This window comes from Gossypium arboreum, chromosome 11, assembly GCF_025698485.1.
Source record: "Gossypium arboreum isolate Shixiya-1 chromosome 11, ASM2569848v2, whole genome shotgun sequence".
Lineage (NCBI taxonomy): Eukaryota > Viridiplantae > Streptophyta > Magnoliopsida > Malvales > Malvaceae > Gossypium > Gossypium arboreum.
In genome coordinates, this window is record NC_069080.1 from 2,441,786 (window position 1) to 2,459,299 (window position 17,514).

Below are 17,514 nucleotides of genomic sequence, written 5' to 3' on the forward strand. Positions count from 1 at the left end.
ATAATATAATATAATATAATATAATATAATATAATATAATATAATTAAAACATAAAAAAAATCTTAGATTTTCTTCACGGTACACCGCCTCACTTAGGACAAATGGCATAATTACCATTTTGGTCCTCTTCATTTTCTTTTAATCTACAATTTAACTTTCATCTTTTATTCAATTTAGTCCTTTTCTTAATTACTCTTCATTAAATTAAATTCACTTAATTAAACTCTAATTAACCACTCATTTTACTTGTAAATATTTTTAATAAATATTTACTGAATCTTTTCGAAATGGAGACCGAAAATACACTTTTTTGAACGGTAAAATTCGGTCGTTACAATTTTCCCTGTTGTGATGCATTCCTCCATCGAATTTTGTTGGCCTTGGTAGCACAGTTGAATTTAGAGCTAGCTCAACTTGATGTTAAGATGACTTTCTTGCATGGTGAGTTAGAAGAGAGATCTATATGACTCACGAAGGATACAGATGTTGGTGGTAGAAATTGGGTTTGTAAGTGAACAAATCGCTATATGGATTGAAGTAATCCCGAAGCGGTGGTACAAGCGATTTGATAGCTTTATGAGAAAGCGTATACACAAGAAGCAAATATGACAATTGTGTGTATTTGCAGAAGTCGTATGACGGATCTTTCATTTATCTACTCTTGTATGTTGATGATATGTTAATCGCTTCGAAGAGCCAAAAAGAGATAGATAAGTTGAAGGCTCAGTTGAATCAAGGGTTCGAGATGAAAGATCTAGGTGAGGCCAAAAAGATTCTCGGCATGGAGATAAGTAGAGATAGACAGAGAGGCAAGCTTTGTTTGAATCAGAAGCAATATCTGAAAAAGGTATTACAATATTTTGGTGTAAATGAAAACACAAAACATGTAAGTACCCCACTTGCTTCTCATTTGAAACTTAGTGCTCAATTATCTCCAAAAACTGAAGAAGAAAGAGAATATATGGCAAAAGTTCCATATGCTAATGCAGTTGGGAGTTTGATGTATGCGATGGTGTGTACGCGGCGTGACATTTTACAAGCTGTTAGATTTGTGAGCAGGTATATGCATGATCCTGGAAAAGGATATTGGCAAGCTGTGAAATGGATTCTACGTATCTTCGAAAAATCATAGACATTAGTTTAGTTTTTGAGAAGGATGAAACATTTGGTCAGTTTGTAGTTGGATATGTTGATTCCGACTTTGCTAGTGATTTAGATAAACGTCGTTCAACTACGGGGTATCTGTTTACTCTTGCTAAAGCCTCAGTGAGTTGGAAGTCTACCTTACGTCTCGATGGTCGTGTCTACTACTGAGGCGAATATATGGCGATTCTGAGAAGTCGCTAAGGAGGCTATTTGGCTTAATGGATTGTTGAAAGACTTGGGAGTTGTTCAAAGTCATATTAGTTTTTTTTTTGTGACAGTCAGAGCGCTATTCATTTAGCGAAAAATCAAGTCTATCATTCAAGAACCAAGCATATCGACGTAAGATATCACTTTGTGCGGGAAGTCTTTGAAAATGAAAAATTCTACTTGAAGATTAGAAAGCAGATAATCCCGAGATATGATGACCAAGGTGGTAACAACAATCAAGTTTAATCATTGTTTGAACTTGATTAACATCCTAATAATTTGAGAACCTTCAGGTGTATGGCGCTCGAGAGCGCATTTGGAGGCACTACAAAAAATAGTTTATCGAATATGGGGAGTTGAAGGAAGTGTGTGAAGATGTGATTATCCTAATCAAATCTTCAAGGTGGAGATTGTTGAAAAGTCAATTAAGGGGGTGTTGAAAAGTCAAAAATGGGAGGTGCAATTGGCACCAAAAGAAAAAGTGATAGGCAAGTTGTTTAAAGTTGAAAGGGATAATTACAATTTTGGTCCCTAATTTTTTAGGCCATTTGCAATTTGGTCCCTGTACCTCAACTATAATTAGGCCTAATCATTTTTCATTTCAACTATCCCAACCAATCTTTCTCTCTTAGTTTTCTCTCTTCTCCCATTTGAGAATTCTTAAGGAATTCTATTTGTTTGTAATATTTTGGAGATAGTAAAGTTATCATCCGGTGTTAGTGCAGGGGCGTAGGTATAATTTACGAACCTCGTTAAAACTCTTGTGTTCTTTCTTGTCCTATTTTTCTTTCAATATTTGAGGTATAATAGTAGTATTTAATTGTGCTATTAAATTACTATAGAAGGGATATTCTGACTAAGGAAAGACTTGGTATTTAAGAGATCCTTGTGATCCACCTCTCTTCCCTGGGAATTGAACTTTGTGTGATTTTTTAGTACAATAATTTACACGCTTCCGGCCCTATTGGAACAACATTAGCTTGTGTTGAGGATGCGGAGAACGGCCTTGGAAGTGAAATGGGTGCTGAGTTTTGTTTGTTTGTGAATGAATCGTTTGAGTCATCAAGGTAGAAAGCTGCTGAAAACATGAGATGTTGAAGCCGAAGCTGAAGGCTAAAATGGAGTGCAAATTGGGATGATTTAGGGACAAACGATGTTAGTTTCCAACTAGGAAATAAACCCGTTCACTTTTCCCATTGGTTTCGATCGATTTTGGGTGGTGTTGTCGTCGTAATTCCTTTACCAGAGGAGGAGCAGGGTGCATACACAGTGAATATCTTTGTCACGGTTCCTAATGAAAAGTTCTGAGAGAGATATCATGGGGATATGTGTGTATTCATGTCATAATTGTATTAAAAGTATTTTATATTTCGAATGCGAGTCTTGGGATATAATTTCTAGCTTTAATTTTAGAGAAACCTAAAAATTGTAGTATCCAGTGGTCATCTTCTTGTATGATTGCTGCAATAAAATTGGTATCAGATTACCTTCAAGAGAAGTACTGCGAATAAGAGCTCAGGCCATTAGCATTATGAAAACCGCATCCCAGTCTTTCGCGGAGGGCTAAGAGCAATGCCAACTGATCTAGTGCCATGGATTTATGGAGTCACTGTTGCCAAAGCACGGGAATCCCCTCTAAGAGAACTTTGCGACTGCGGTCGTTATAAATGAATATAGGCCGTTTACGACCATAGGTCCATAAGTGAAATGTTGATGGGAAGTATCACCTAATTGACCTGCAACACGCATTACCAATGAGCAACAAGCCAGAAAAGCAACATCAATGGATACCCAATTTTCGCTGTCCCACTCCCATCTATTCCAGTAAGAGGATAGTCAATCCTTGTTTCGGCCCAGGGCCTTTATTTTCCCACAGGCAAAAGGTTTCACATATAAAACAATCAATGATGCTATTGTATTAGAAGTTTCATATTTAAATTTATTCCATATACTCAAGAAATGAGTAAACTAGAATACATTAGATTAAAAAGTAAATAGTTATTTTGTGAAAAAAATTCATCCACTTTTACCCTTAAAAACTGGCCCCTATACCTCAGCATGAGGTGCACATAACATGTCACGTGTAGCTTTTAACAAAAATAACCGATTTGCTCTTTAATCTAACATAAAATATCTAATTTATCCATTTTTGAATAAATGGTGAAAACGTAATTTGGCTACTAATATTGGGGTTTTTATAGTACTTTTAACTCACCCTTAACTATGCTACTAGTTTTCCCAGAGGCATGATAACTATGAAAGTCATGGACAAAACCATGTATTTAGTTGAGTTTTGGCTCTAATCTTTACTTTTAATACTTATGATAAGTTGACATGTTATTACACATATAATAATATGTTTGTAGCATTAGATTTTGAAAATAGCGGAATTTAACCTAATAAACTTAACAGCTATTATTCGGTTGAAGGCTGAAATTTTAAAAATCGAAAAGTAAAAGGACTAAAAATGACCAAATTAAAGTATAAGGATTAAATTCATAACTTTTATAAAGTACAGGGACTAATATCAAAGTTTAACCATTACTAAAACAATAGCAGGAAAACTCGCACAAGTTAAATCTTAAAAATCCAGATCACGTGCCTGACTCCCGCCCTTTTCACTATCGTCTCAAAATTCCAGCAAATTAGTAAATTACCTCCATTTTTCAAACCTCAACATTACTCCTCTCCCCAAATCCATAATCGAAATGAAAAGTAACTTGGATCAACTCACTGAGTCACTAAAACTCTCAGCCACCGAGTCTCAAAAGGCCTGGCATGTTTTTTCTCTTATAATCTTCATCGGCAAGCCCGCCCCTATCTCGGACCTCGCTTCCCAATGCACACTGTTTCCGGCTAGCCCCGATATCATATTCTCGCTCTGTTCCATCCCGAATTCTCCCATCACTCTCTCAGACGACAAGCATCGCGTCGCTATCTCTTCAATTGGCCTTTCTTTTTTCGCCGCTTATATAGCTCGAAATTTCACTGTCGCCGATGCTTTCACTTCGCTGCCGGTTCCGTTCCGCAATTTCCCGAAGATATGGCTTTGCAAGAGGGATCGATATGGTAATTTCCAAAACGAGCCATTTTTTCACTTTTTTTTTGTTTAATTTCGTGTTTTTTTTTTGGTTGACCTTTAAGTTAAATTTTCAGCTTCTGATTTTTCTGAGGATGAGAACGAAAGGGAGTTGATTCCTTCGTTGAAGAGAATTCGAAATTATTGTACGAAGGTATTTTTTGAGCTTATTTTACACAATAGATCTGCCAATTAACTCCTTGACATTGCGAATTTGTAGTAGTTTTTAGATTGATTTGACTATACTTTTAGTTTTTGATGATAATTTTAGATCTTCGAGTTGGAAATGCCATCAAGCAAATCTATCTTTAGTAATTTATTCATTTCAGTGTTATAGTCTCCAAACGCTAATTGATGAAAAAAAATTCAGGTGCAGTACCATTTAACTGATGATATGAGCAGAATGAGTAGTGCTAGAGAAGAGGGCATTGAAAATGTAGAAAGCAAGGTAAATGTGGAAGACTATATGTTGGGAAATGTCAGCAAAGAATTGGTTGGTAGTAAACCTGAAGTAGAAACCAAAGCTGTTATCCTCAATGGTATAAACTTTCCCGAGTGTGCTGAGACGAGCAATATAGGAGTGGCGTTGGGTGGAAAATTTTATGTGGATTTTACCAAAAGAAGTTTTAGAACAGTAGACAATGAAGTGGATGTGGAGGACAATAAGAAAGAGGAGAAACTTGATTTAGTAAGAAGACAAGGAGTGAAAGATCTGTCTCCTCCATTTAACATTAGTCTTTCTGATAAACTACCTGAACGGGATTTGAAAAGCCTTGATGAGGGTAACTTCAATCATAAGATGCCATCTCCAGGTGAAGAACTCGAAATCGTACCAGCAGCATCTAGTGTTATGCCTCCAGTATTGCAAACCCCCAACAAGTCTTTAGGGGATACCAATGTTGTCAGTACTTACAAAAGAAAGAGGTATCGTGTAAAAGATAATTTGTCAGCTCGCACTGCGCAGAAATCAACTCAGAACCATAAGGATATATATGTTAATGAAAGAAGGGCAAACTCTACCTCTATTTCTCTTCAGGTAAGCTCACCTCAGCATTTGTAGCTTGCTATCTCTTGTATAATGTTCTATTACTTCCATTTTTGTAAGTGGAGTCTATTTAATAAGCCTGAGTTGGCTGCTGTGCTTTATTTTAATTGTAATATAAATATCGATGTATGCTTGCTTTAGGACCAGGCAAAGCCGAAAGTATTACCTGACTTTGAATCTTATAATGTAGAAGAGGAAGAAGGTTCAGGTACCATAGCTTCAATTTTTCTTGCTTGCATTTCACATCATAGTTCTGCTTATAGCTAAGATGATTTATTAATTTGCTAAGGTGAAACTTTAATTGGCAGGTGGTTATGGCACTGTGTACAGGGCTCGAAGGAAGAATGACGGGGCTTTAGTTGCCATTAAATGTAAGAGGAAAATTGATATAACATGCAGTTGCATTGCTGTGCTGCAATGAGGACTCTTATTGGGTTACATGTATGGGTCATTCCCCTGTTGTTATATTATTTGTTTATCTCATCGCAGGTCCTCATGCCAATGCTCATAAGAACTACGTTAACAATGAGCAGAAAATGCTGGAGCGTTTTGGGTAAGAAGTTTGTTTCACTTTAAAGAAAACCTGCTTGTTTACAAAAGCAAAGCAGTTTATATTAAGCTCTTCTTCCCTCCACCAATCTTTCATATTTTCTTTTTGTCAATGCCAGGGGAAAGAACTTTATAATTCGATATGAAGGATGCATTAAGAGTGAGAATTCTGATTGCTTTGTTCTGCAGTATGTTGAGCATGATAGGCCTGAGGTAATTATTAGAATTTTGGAAGCCATATTTTGTTTGTTCTTCTGCTTGATGGTGTGTTTGTTTCATTGAGCAGGTGTTGAAAAGAGAAATAGATGTTTTTCAGTTAAAGTGGTATGCTTTTTGCTTGTTCAAAGCTCTTGCAAATCTTCATAAGCAGGTATGTGATTTTCTGGATGCGATGCATCTATTCTACAAAATTACAAGTTCTTAATAACTCTTTATACGCATGCAGGGAATAGTTCATAGAGATGTTAAACCAGGAAACTTTCTTTTCTCTCGTAAGACCAACAAAGGTTATCTTATTGATTTCAATCTTGCCATGGTAAGTAGCTAAGTGCCAACCTTACATGATCCTGTGGTTGGCCGTTTATATATCCCCCCCCCCCCCGCCCCCCGGTGGCAATATTTTTGTGCTCTAATTTGAGGACTATTAGTTTTGTTTCTTCTCTTGTTTTGACAGGAAATGCATCAAAAGTACAGGAGTATGGGTTAGTTCCTTTTTTCTGGAGCTTGAAATTAAGAATCCTAGTACTTTTTACTGTAGGCAATGAAGAGGACCATCTATTTATGATTGATGTGGCATTATGCATTTCACAGACAAATCCAAGTCGGGATATGATGTAACGTTTCATCATAATATCGTTCCTGCCAAAGCCATTCATCTGACAAATAGCAGCAAGTTTTTAAATATCAAATCAAGAGAGGGAATCAATATAGAGGCAACCAAAGGCTCCATGTTAACTTTAGAGACTAAGAACATGAGGAAGACAACAATTCAAAGGAAGGCTCCTCATAATGACTTGAGTAGTTGGAATAAAATAAATAGTCAGGGTGTAGATGGTTCAGGCATTACCTCAACAAAGGATTTAAGTGCAAGGACTCCCTCAGCAGAAAGGCTCAGAGAGCCTTTGCCATGCCAAGGCAGGAAAGAGCTCATCAGTCTGGCACAGGAAGCAATACAGAGTCCAAAACCTGGAGTGTCACATGTTTCTGCTCACATGAGAAAGCGAGTTGCTGCTTCTCCAGGAAAATGGGATAGACAGGTTCTTCATCCTACTCCAATGCCTTTGAGCTCAACTAGCTTAGCTTTATCGGGGGTTGACTTTGCCAAGAACAAAGGCAAGCATCTTTTGGGTAAATTTTGGAACTTTGGTTTGAAAGAATCATTTTCCTTAGTAAAACTCATCAAATTTTATTCACTTGCAGGGGATGGGAAGCATAAGACAAAAGGTCCTTGTGCTGGAACAAAAGGCTTCCGAGCTCCAGAGGTAATGACCGATAAACTTCAATTCATATTTTGATTTTCAATAAAAAAAGAAAATACCTGGTGCTCTTATGCTTTGAATTCATTAGATAACCAAAACAACATGTCCAAGAAAAATATTAACAGTCTATGCCAGATTTCCTTGATAATTGGTATTGTTATTTTCTTCAGGTCTTATTCAGATCTCAACATCAAGGTCCAAAAATTGATATTTGGTCTGCTGGGGTCACTCTACTCTACCTAATGATAGGGAAATCACCCTTTATTAGTGATCCCGAACAGTAAGATTTCTTTAACCGAAACCGCTCGATCCAGTTTCTTGTTTGATGGCTTATGTTCCCGACATCTTTTGGCACTTTCAGGAATATAAATGATATTGCAAAGCTGAGAGGCAGTGAAGACCTTTGGGAAGTTGCCAAGTTACATAATCGTGAATCCTCATTTCCTGAGGTATAATAAATGCAAGTATAATAATGCATGATCTGCAACTATAACTTATTTAAAAGTAAATTGCTAATACTTTTGTTATAGGAGCTCTATGGTAAGCAGTCTTTAACATCTATGAACCTACGGCAGTGGTGCCGAATTAATACGAAGAGACGAGACTTCCTTACAGAGATACCGAGCTCGCTTTACGATCTTGTGGACAAGTGCTTAACAGTGAACCCAAGATTAAGGATTACAGCAGAGGATGCTCTTAAGCATGAATTTTTGGCTTCAATACATGAAAATCTGGAAAAGCAAAGGACACTAACTCTGTAACTCCATTTTTGAAGGTTTGAAATCTTTTCTGCACTTCTTAAATGCTCTAAATGCATGGACTTTCCTCTTACATGTTCAAGTTGTATAAAAAAATGCTCCTAATCTAATAGCTAAATGTAAGATTTATTATTACCATTTTGGTGACGCAAGGGTCTATGGTTTATCAGGGACTAAGAGGAAAACATCTTATATGCTTTAAAACCTATTCTTTTGAGTTAAAATTAAACTTGAGAATTTAAATTCTCAAGAAATTTAAATTCTGGAATGATATTTTGAGTTCTAGAAGGCTGTTAGCAATATATCCTTTATATTCCCTGAGAGAATAAAAAATTATGATGTTGGCAATGGAAGTAGTGTGTTGACATGGCGATATTCTATTGGTCTACGTGACGCATCGGCAGCCGAAACGAAGATTGATGCTTTCGGTTTTCAACCCATGACACCTCGAATTTTCCAGAGCACTTGCGCTTTTTCCTTTCGTCGGTTTCTCAAATATTGGATAAGTGCAAATTTCCAATATTTGCCGTATTTAATCATTCTTTTTAATGTTGAGAAATTATCTGGTACCTGGTCCTAAAATATTTAGGTTAATATAAATTTAAATTATTGAATTCAATATTCAATTGGGAATTAGACTTATTTTAATGCTTAAATTTAGATTTTAGCAAAATTTAATAATTTTAATATGTTCAAGTTGTCATGAAAATACATGTGATATATTTTTATAATTTTATATTTTAAATTCAAGACTAAAATGAGTTTATTTGTCAAATTTATATATAAAAATGAAAATGAAAAAATACAAACATTCAGATGAACTTAATTATTAAATTCAGGATAAAAAATTACAATAACTCAATATTTTAAAATTGCTTTAAGCAACTTAATCCCTGTAAAAATAAAAATTCGTGAAATCAAGGCATCCTTCTCTATCGATAAATACCATTCCACCTCGTAACTAAAATAACCAAAACAAAGAAAGAATTCCGACAGTTTTTCATTGGTTTTCTCTGTGAATTTTCTTGCTATTTCTCAGCAAACAAATGGATGCCTTCACTTCCTTCTTCGATTCCCAATCGAGGAACAACTGGAGTTACGATACTCTCAAGAATTTCCGTCAGATCTCTCCCATCGTTCAAGCTCATCTCAAGCAGGTAAATCTAATTTGCTACTTAAGATTTTGAACGTTGGATTGAATCTTTCTTGGCTTCTTCTGAGAGTTAAAACGTATTGCAGTTCTCATCTTTTATGTGATTATAAATGCTTGTTATGATTTTATCCATCTATTTAATTATTTTTCTGCTTATAAGAAAAATGATCTCGATTATCTGAGCATAGCGTTTCTAATTTGCAGGTTTATTTGACCTTATGTTATGCACTGATTGCCTCTGCTGTTGGAGCTTATCTCCATATTCTTTGGAACATTGGGGGTTACCTCACCACATTTGCATGCTTAGGAACCATTATTTGGCTCCTTTCCACCCCTCCTTGTGAAAAGGTAATAATCTTTCTTCATTTGTATAAGATGATGATATTTCTTTTTGCATGTACTCATCTTTTCCTTTGTTTTTATTAATTTTGCAGCAAAAGAGAGTTTCTCTTCTAATGGCATCGGCAGTGTTTGAAGGAGCTTCAATCGGTCCTCTAATTGACTTGGCTATTCAAATCGACCCCAGGTATATTTCCTATAAAAGCTAAATTGGTAATTTTGTGATATTAACGATACATCCATGCGGTGAAAATCCTTGGATTTTGTTTCAAGAATCATATTAATTTGTGTTACATTTGGAAGATAATACTATGCTTAATTTCTATTTTACTATTACTATTATCTGGACCCGTGAATCTCATTTGGGTGGGTGACTTTGTTTGTCTTTTCTTCCTTTGCAAATGATTAATAATAATACTAAAAAAATGGCTTGTACTAATGGTGTATTTATCCACAATGACAGTGTATTGGTAGCTTCATTTGTGGGAACGGCATTGGCCTTTGCATGTTTTTCAGGAGCTGCTATGTTAGCAAGGCGACGAGAGTACCTTTACCTTGGTGGCTTGCTCTCATCTGGTGTGTCCGTGCTTCTCTGGTTGCATTTTGCTTCCTCCATCTTTGGTGGTTCCACAGCCCTCTTTATGACTGAGGCAAGCAAATATTAGCCAGAAACTTTCTGTCTCGTTGTACTTGAAAAGCTGCTATTGACCTTCCCTCTTTGCCTTTGATTGTCCTCACAGATCTACTTAGGGCTTTTGGTGTTTGTGGGATATATGATAGTTGACACGCATGACATAATCGAGAAAGCACACTTGGGTGACCTGGACTACGTGAAGCATGCCCTGACTCTTTTCACTGATTTTGTTGCTGTATTTGTCCGCATTCTGATAATTATGGTGAGTCAAGCTGGAATACCTGATAAAGCTATCTTTAATGGCTGACTTTATATTAATTTTTCATTTTGGTATACACGAACTAACACTGAACATTCTTGTGTTTTCAGTTGAAAAATTCAGCTGAGAAGAGCGAGAAAAAGAAGAAAAGGAGAGACTAAATCACAAAGCATTAGCTGAGGAACTTTTTCCCATCTAACCTTGCCTTGGAGACATGAAAGTTTGTTGCTTTTTGTACTAAAGCATCATGTTAATATAATAAGTTAATAACCATGTTATTTTATTTCAACTTTTGCCATATGTTAACGTCGTTCGCCGTTTGCATATATGATGGGTTTTGCCCACCACACACATCTACCAACATTCAGTTCCATTCTATGAGCCACAGTTGCACCAATTTCTTCAATAGAACTCGTTGCTGGGAACCCATGGTGGCTCAAAAGGGTTTGTTTTTCTATTGCTCCAATGTTAATCCATTGACCGAATAGTACATAAAACCAAAATAAGAAAATGTTTTTAGTAAGTACCACATTACTGAGTACTACCAAAGAAACATTACCCAACAGGAAGACTAAACAATGTTCTACTAGGGACGAAAAGTTGCTTTAAAACGACATAAGCTAGTACCTAATATAGTGTTTTCTCCAAAGTTTCATCCACGGTTGGCTTACTCTGACATCCACTCCTGCCACCTGTAGGCTCACTAATCTTCTCATCACCGTTGTCTCTGTAACCATCTTTTCGGTCTTCCGCTGAAAGATGTCTACTCTTGTGACTCCTACCAATCTCCAAGGGTGATGCACCTCTCTTTTCTCTATGCTTTTTGCTATCAATAGACCTTCCATGGTGAGGGTTACTGTCATAACTTTTGGTTCTACTGTCACCCGGCTGGCATCTGAAACTATGGGAGTCCTTGTCGAAATAACTCTGATGCTTAGGTTTAGATGGAGATCTCCTTTTCATTTTCCAGTTTCTTTCCATATGCGATGAACCACTCCTTTCTCTATGTTTTCTGCTATCAATAAACCTACTATCGTGGGGGATATCGACATCAGTGGGTCTTTGGTACACTGTATGATAGTTTCTGCCAGTATCATCACCCGACTGGTATCTGAAACTCCCCGACCTTCCGAAATTAGAATCCTCATGGCAATATCTCTGAGACGTTGATTTTGATGGAGATCTTTCCCTTTTCCAGCTTCTTTCCAAGGGTGATGCACCTCTTCTTTCTCTATGCTTTCTGCTATCAATAGACCTTCCATAGTGAGGGTTAGTGTCAGCCTCAGGACTTCTCGATGCCCTACGATAAGCTCTGCCTCTACCATCACCTGGTTGGTATTTGAAACTCTGGGAATTTGGTCTCTGTTGGTCCTTGTAACGATTATATCGGATGTCAGAGTTGAAATAGCCAAGATCCCTCTTGCTGACATGATCTCTTGGGGAATACTTTCTATTTTCCTCGTAAACATCTGGTTCTGGATACCGGACGAGAGAGGTAGATCGGGATCTCGATGTTGAAAATTGCCCACATGGAGGCTGTGATTGACGCTCCCCTTCCTCACTGCCCGTAGACAAGATAAAAACACTCGATGAACCAAAAAAGGTGCACATATTGATGAATAAGAAACAGAAACACATCTCTAAACATTGTTAGCATGTATGAAATAGACAGCAGCAAGTTTGTTGAGTGAAATTCAACATCAGAATCATCAGTTTCACCATAGAGCTAAAGATACCGAAAACTGAGACATCAATACATTCCAGCTTGTATGTTAAAAAGACAGAAAATCTATGCACAGAAAGACACTCCAATCACCATAACATGCACTGATGATGAAGCAAATCTTTCCTATATGATGAGGAAAAAGGCTTAATACATTAAAGCCATCGGATCATACCTTTTGGAGTTAAACCCTTCTGGTTTCACATCTGATGTAAGAATGTTTTTCCCTTTAAGAATTTCATCAACTTCAGCAGCATCCACTGTGATTTTCTGAACAGTTGCTTTTATCTTTGCCTCCTGTTCATTAGCAAGCTGTTTGGCCCAAAGCTGTTGACTAGCTAGCGACTGTTCAAAACATTGTTCTTGCAATGCGATAGCATCGATCAAAGCCGAGAACGAAGGTTTGTGACCGGGTTGGTTAGTCGTATTCATTTCCTGAGAGGTAGACTCCATTGCATAGCCTTCTATCTTTGTGCTAAAGAGCTGATTTCTCCAAGTTTCAGACGAGTTAGTCCTACTATTGCAAGTAACTGATGATTACCATAGTTCTACTATTGCAAGTAACTGATGATTACCATAGTTCTACTGCAGTAGGTTTCAATGGTTCATTAAGTCTTCCACTATGTTACCCAGATTTCAAATTTTTCTCAACGTATCCGACACATAGTCAAGAATTAATACAAGATATGATTTTTTTTAAAAAGGCATACACATTCCATTATCTCCACAATCGTGAATCACCCAAGTAAAATAAATATTAAAAGGCTTTAACAAATGTACTACAATTCTTCAAGTTATACACTTAAACTCTTGGAGGGAGCAAACTTACCTAAATATGAGCTGATCAATAAGGCAGTAACAAATGGTTAATCTATATAAGTTCTCCTTTCTTTAACAGTTGGGTAAACGCAGGCACTCTCTCCATCTGGGGAATAAAACATGAAGAACATCAATTAAACTAGATTGAAAATATATTTTTTAATTATTAATTGATATGAGTATGAAAAAATGATTTTCTAAACATTTTTCAAATACATAAAATTTTAAAAATATAAAAATACTCAAGTATTCCACCTTAACACTCGAATCCAAGTAACATAGATTAAAACTGGTGTTTATTTTTTCTTTTCTAACAAAATCCTAACCAAATAACTCACATTTATAATCAAACCCTAAAAAAGCTGGGCTTAATAAATCATAAAACAAATAAAATACCAATAAAACATACACCACAGCAATCATTAAATAGGAAGCACAACAAAAGCCGAAAAAGAAAAAGTGTTACTTTTGGGGGCCCTTCATTTGCTCATAAGAACATAACTGAAAATTTAAAGAAAAAGAAAAGCGAAACAAACAAAATGAAGGGAGAAACACGCTTCGAAGATCTAATAACGGAAGAGGTAGCGACGACGAGAGAAATACGACGAAGAAAGTAGCGTGATTAAGAAGCTAAGATTCGTTGGACTTCTCCACTTTCATGGAGAAAGAATAATTGGATTCATATTTTTTTTCCCGAAAAGTTGGGGGTTGTTTAGCGTATCTATTATAATAAAACTCCTGCTTGACTAGTTGTCGCTTTAATTTTTATTTTATTTTTATAAATCGGTGAAGATTTATTCATTACCATTTTAACAAAAGTATTATTTAATATTTTTATTATAAATTTGTAATAAATTCAAATTATTTTATAAAGATATTTAGAAGAAGTTTAAATTTTGATAGAACTAAATCGAAATTTTAATAAAATTTAGCTTATATTACAACTTAACTAAATTATACTCATTTTCACACTTTAATATTTATATTTTTTTTCATTTTAATACTTAAATTACTCTTCTTTGATTTAAAAATTAATTGTGATTAAAAATAAATGTCACATTCAATAATGAATCTATTCATTTTGGTTTTTTCTTTTATATCATAAATGATGTGACTTTTGACCGATAACGCAATCATTAATTGTTCACCATTGTTGACTGGATGTTGAACAACATTGACTTGACAAAATAAAAGTTTAAGTTGATTTGAATCTAAATAACTATTTACCTAAGTTGATTTTAGTCGCAGTTCAAAATATTATAAAAAATTTTAAAATATCCTAAAAATTCAGTCTTCAAGCTTCCCTGCATATAGTGATAGCAAGAGCGCATCAAAATTTTCGGGACATGGAATTGAAAGGGATGAGAACTCTGCTAGACAAGGGATGCATTGACCTGCCAGCTATGAAACTAGCATTGTTCTAGACCATTATCCTCCATGAAACTATTCACATCACAGCAGAAATGTTCATTCTTAGACAACAATGGTGCTCGCTTTAGTCCGAGAAGCCTATTTGCCTTGCCTCCAGATGGTATCTCTCTCGTGCTGGTCTGGATTCTCTCCATTTTGCCAACGGAAGTTGTGACCGAGATTTGCTGCTTGATGTGCCATCAAAAGGTTCATTCATTCCTGCAGGCAGAACTGCTTCATCCTACTTTGAAGTTTTGGGCAACAGGCAAGGGCTTGTTGTAGCTCAGTAAACCACATCTTGTCCACTCTAACACTGGTTTTTATTTACCTGGACTATTCAGTCGACATCTTTTGCATGCTGAACACCAAAGTCTGAATGAGGTTTGATGGTTGCTCCTTTTTTACCCTTGACCAAAGTTTGACCGTGGCTGGACTGGCACTCGGGTGGGGCTGTGGTGTTTGGTTTTTAGCTTTGGAGGAGCTAAGAAGCTACTAGAGTGCTGCTTCTTTAGATTTTGCTTCTTTTTTTTTTCTAATCTTATGTAATCCTGTATATACTTAAATACATAGCTAAAAAGGATGCACAAGAGTTGGTAATAATAGAGATGCTAATAACCTGATTTTAGAGACCTACCAATCTTGTTAACAATATGTGGAAATATTATCCCTCAAGAACATGCACGATCTTTCTTTCTTTCAGAATTCAAAACATAATCAAACCCGATTCCAAATCACCATTCTGTGCCCTCTGAAAGGTGGAAATGGCAATTGACAGAAGTCGGGTTCGGAAACTTCTCAAAGTATGGGACAGTAGATTTGGAGAATCAATAAAGTAGGCTATGGAAGGCAAAAGACAAAAATCAGACAGGGTAACTAATCCACCTCCGCTCACACCAAAACTGCACTACTGCATGAGCAATGTAGCGGACAATGACCTACAAAGGTGGGTACCTACGGTTTTCATATGACTTATGAGCTAAACAAAAATGAAAAAATGGAGCGTACTAGACTATGCTTTGATGCAAATGCAAGCACTTTAGCTTTATGTATCCCTTCTTTACTGGGGAGAAAAAGCACCTTTCACTTGTTTCCTACTTTGACAAATATCATCATAACTCAGCTCTACTTATCAGGTCCTGAATATCAATCCACAAGTTAAAGCTTCAATCCAAACCACCAATAATTTCTAGATATTGCTAAAACTTAATGGTCCATTTCCATAACCCAACCAACCTATTAAGACATAAACACATATGTGCCCAAGCATGCCTATGAAGAATGGGGAATTAATGCACAGACCCGCGCGTGTCCAAGCACATACGAGCTACACATGCAGAACAATCATAGCCGAAACTTGCAATCAAAGTCGGAAACCGGAGGTTCTTTATAATACATACCAAAAGGTTTTTCCATTCATTAACATTTACAACTATGCATTAATACCAAGGCATGGACTTGAACAACAAAATACTAGCCTAGAGCTTTACAGGTTCATATATATTCCAGCATACCTGCAATCTAAAGTACAAAAAACACTTCTTGATCTTTGAGGCTTTTCCTTCCATTCATTTCCGAGAAGAAAATATCAGAAACCCAAAATGTTCATCATCTAGCATACTAAAATGCACCCCCAAAAGAACTCGTTGGCCTTTACTCTTTCAGTTTATCACTTCCTAGAATTTACCCCATTTTCTCTCTGCAACCTCCAAAAGACTAAGACATACTAAACTCTCATCCTCCTCACAATCATTTGCCAATTTCAACAGCACATCCAGAAGCTTAATTTTCCTAAAATCATCATTCAATCTGCTTGCATTTGTATCCGAATGGACCGTCCCGGTTTCATTAACATCCGGTTCTTCATCAGCTTTCTCACCATCCTCCGCTTTGCCGTAAGACAATGAAGGCAACTCTGTTTCAAAATCCAACGGCTGTGAAGGCAATACCCGTTTCTTCTTAGTGCAATCTGAATTCGAAGTGCTTTTAATCTTCCTCGCCGAATCAACTTCCTCCTCGGAAAACCCTAAATCTGCATCCTTTCCCAAATCAACTGCCCTCCTAGTGTCAGCACTAGCAGTTTTTCCGCCGTGATTGTCGATCATTTCATCATCATTGCAATCATAGAAAGCGGCAGAGGTGGAGGTGGATTTGTATCTAGGAGAGTGGAATATTTCCCGGCCGTCATGAAGCACGGCACAAAGATCATCTGGCAGCTTGTCCAGGGGTGATTCCGGCGGAGACACCATTGTGATGCCGGTGGAAGCGTCGGGGATACCGAAGGGGAATTTCCAGTCCCCGCCGGAATCGTTGACATCAGAATCCGACTGCCCAAAAGAGTCATGTGATTCCATCAACGATCTTGATTTTGAATCTCGAAGTTCTAAAAGACCTTGGAAGTTGAAAACGCTTGATGTGCTGTCTGCTTTAATTACATTCGTTAAGCCATGTTTATTTTTAAAAAAATAAGTTTAATTATTTTATAAATTATTATTTTTTCAACCTTTTATATATTAAATTTATTTTTTTCCTTCCATGTATTCATCGGAACAAGTTTGGTAATTAATTTTCCACCTTCTATAAACCCATTAAAGGGTAGATTAAAGGGTAGACTTAGTTATGAAATTTAAATTTACAAGGAGGATGAAACCTACAATTGATAAAATCTTTTTTTAGATAAATATATACTAAATATAATGGGTTGGTATTATACAATAAGATAAACTTTTATTTTATATATTTAGTATGAGATTTTGTAAAGATAATGTTGTGGCTAATTTTATTGTTTAATGTGTGAGATTTTTTCTCTTATTTATTTTAGATTTATTAAAAGATAAAATTTTATCGTGAAGTTTATCGATGAGTATTTTATATAACTAATGAATAATTTAATATTTGAAATTATTTAATCTAATTC

At 36.2% G+C, this 17,514-nt stretch overlaps 3 protein-coding genes across 5 annotated transcripts; 2 read left to right on the plus strand and 1 right to left on the minus strand.

Annotated features, from left to right (window-relative positions):
- Positions 1–3,960: 3,960 nt before the first annotated feature.
- On the plus strand, positions 3,961–8,401 carry LOC108463508 (uncharacterized). Its single transcript, XM_053022359.1, has 15 exons — positions 3,961–4,423; positions 4,511–4,587; positions 4,804–5,469; positions 5,620–5,686; positions 5,787–5,849; positions 5,968–6,031; positions 6,147–6,240; positions 6,314–6,397; positions 6,473–6,562; positions 6,701–6,728; positions 6,838–7,346; positions 7,458–7,508; positions 7,676–7,785; positions 7,867–7,954; positions 8,036–8,401. The coding sequence occupies exons 1-15, from the start codon at positions 4,063–4,065 to the stop codon at positions 8,264–8,266; spliced, it is 2,583 nt and encodes an 860-aa protein (XP_052878319.1). The 5' UTR covers positions 3,961–4,062; the 3' UTR covers positions 8,267–8,401.
- A 760-nt stretch (positions 8,402–9,161) lies between these two features.
- On the plus strand, positions 9,162–10,937 carry LOC108464265 (bax inhibitor 1-like). Its single transcript, XM_017764461.2, has 6 exons — positions 9,162–9,420; positions 9,621–9,764; positions 9,851–9,942; positions 10,219–10,405; positions 10,496–10,651; positions 10,759–10,937. The coding sequence occupies exons 1-6, from the start codon at positions 9,310–9,312 to the stop codon at positions 10,807–10,809; spliced, it is 741 nt and encodes a 246-aa protein (XP_017619950.1). The 5' UTR covers positions 9,162–9,309; the 3' UTR covers positions 10,810–10,937.
- Positions 10,938–11,080: 143 nt separating this feature from the next.
- LOC108464264 (uncharacterized) lies at positions 11,081–13,939 on the minus strand. 3 transcript variants are annotated; one of them, XM_017764457.2, is made up of 4 exons: positions 13,657–13,939; positions 13,201–13,296; positions 12,547–12,854; positions 11,081–12,209 (listed from the first exon to the last, which is right to left on the minus strand). In XM_017764457.2, exons 3-4 carry the CDS (start codon positions 12,822–12,824, stop codon positions 11,276–11,278), a joined length of 1,212 nt encoding a protein of 403 aa, XP_017619946.1. In that variant the 5' UTR covers positions 12,825–12,854; positions 13,201–13,296; positions 13,657–13,939; the 3' UTR covers positions 11,081–11,275. The 3 variants fall into 3 exon arrangements, with proteins under 3 accessions (XP_017619946.1, XP_017619947.1, XP_052877764.1); XM_017764458.2 differs by having other exon boundaries at positions 13,600–13,939; XM_053021804.1 differs by having other exon boundaries at positions 13,587–13,939.
- Between the last annotated feature and the right edge of the window lie 3,575 nt (positions 13,940–17,514).

Excerpts from the sequence above, each read along its gene's own strand:
- LOC108463508 (XM_053022359.1), top strand. The coding sequence starts at position 4,063 with ATGAAAAGTAACTTGGATCAACTCACTGAGTCACTAAAACTCTCAGCC. Across the intron at positions 5,687-5,786 it reads AGAAGAGGAAGAAGGTTCAG|GTGGTTATGGCACTGTGTAC; the intron begins GTACCATAGCTT and ends TTTAATTGGCAG. Across the intron at positions 7,955-8,035 it reads GTGAATCCTCATTTCCTGAG|GAGCTCTATGGTAAGCAGTC; the intron begins GTATAATAAATG and ends CTTTTGTTATAG.
- LOC108464265 (XM_017764461.2), top strand. The coding sequence starts at position 9,310 with ATGGATGCCTTCACTTCCTTCTTCGATTCCCAATCGAGGAACAACTGG. Across the intron at positions 9,421-9,620 it reads TTCAAGCTCATCTCAAGCAG|GTTTATTTGACCTTATGTTA; the intron begins GTAAATCTAATT and ends TCTAATTTGCAG. Across the intron at positions 9,765-9,850 it reads CCACCCCTCCTTGTGAAAAG|CAAAAGAGAGTTTCTCTTCT; the intron begins GTAATAATCTTT and ends TTAATTTTGCAG.
- LOC108464264 (XM_017764457.2), bottom strand. The coding sequence starts at position 12,824 with ATGGAGTCTACCTCTCAGGAAATGAATACGACTAACCAACCCGGTCAC. Across the intron at positions 12,210-12,546 it reads GAAGGGTTTAACTCCAAAAG|TGAGGAAGGGGAGCGTCAAT; the intron begins GTATGATCCGAT and ends GTCTACGGGCAG.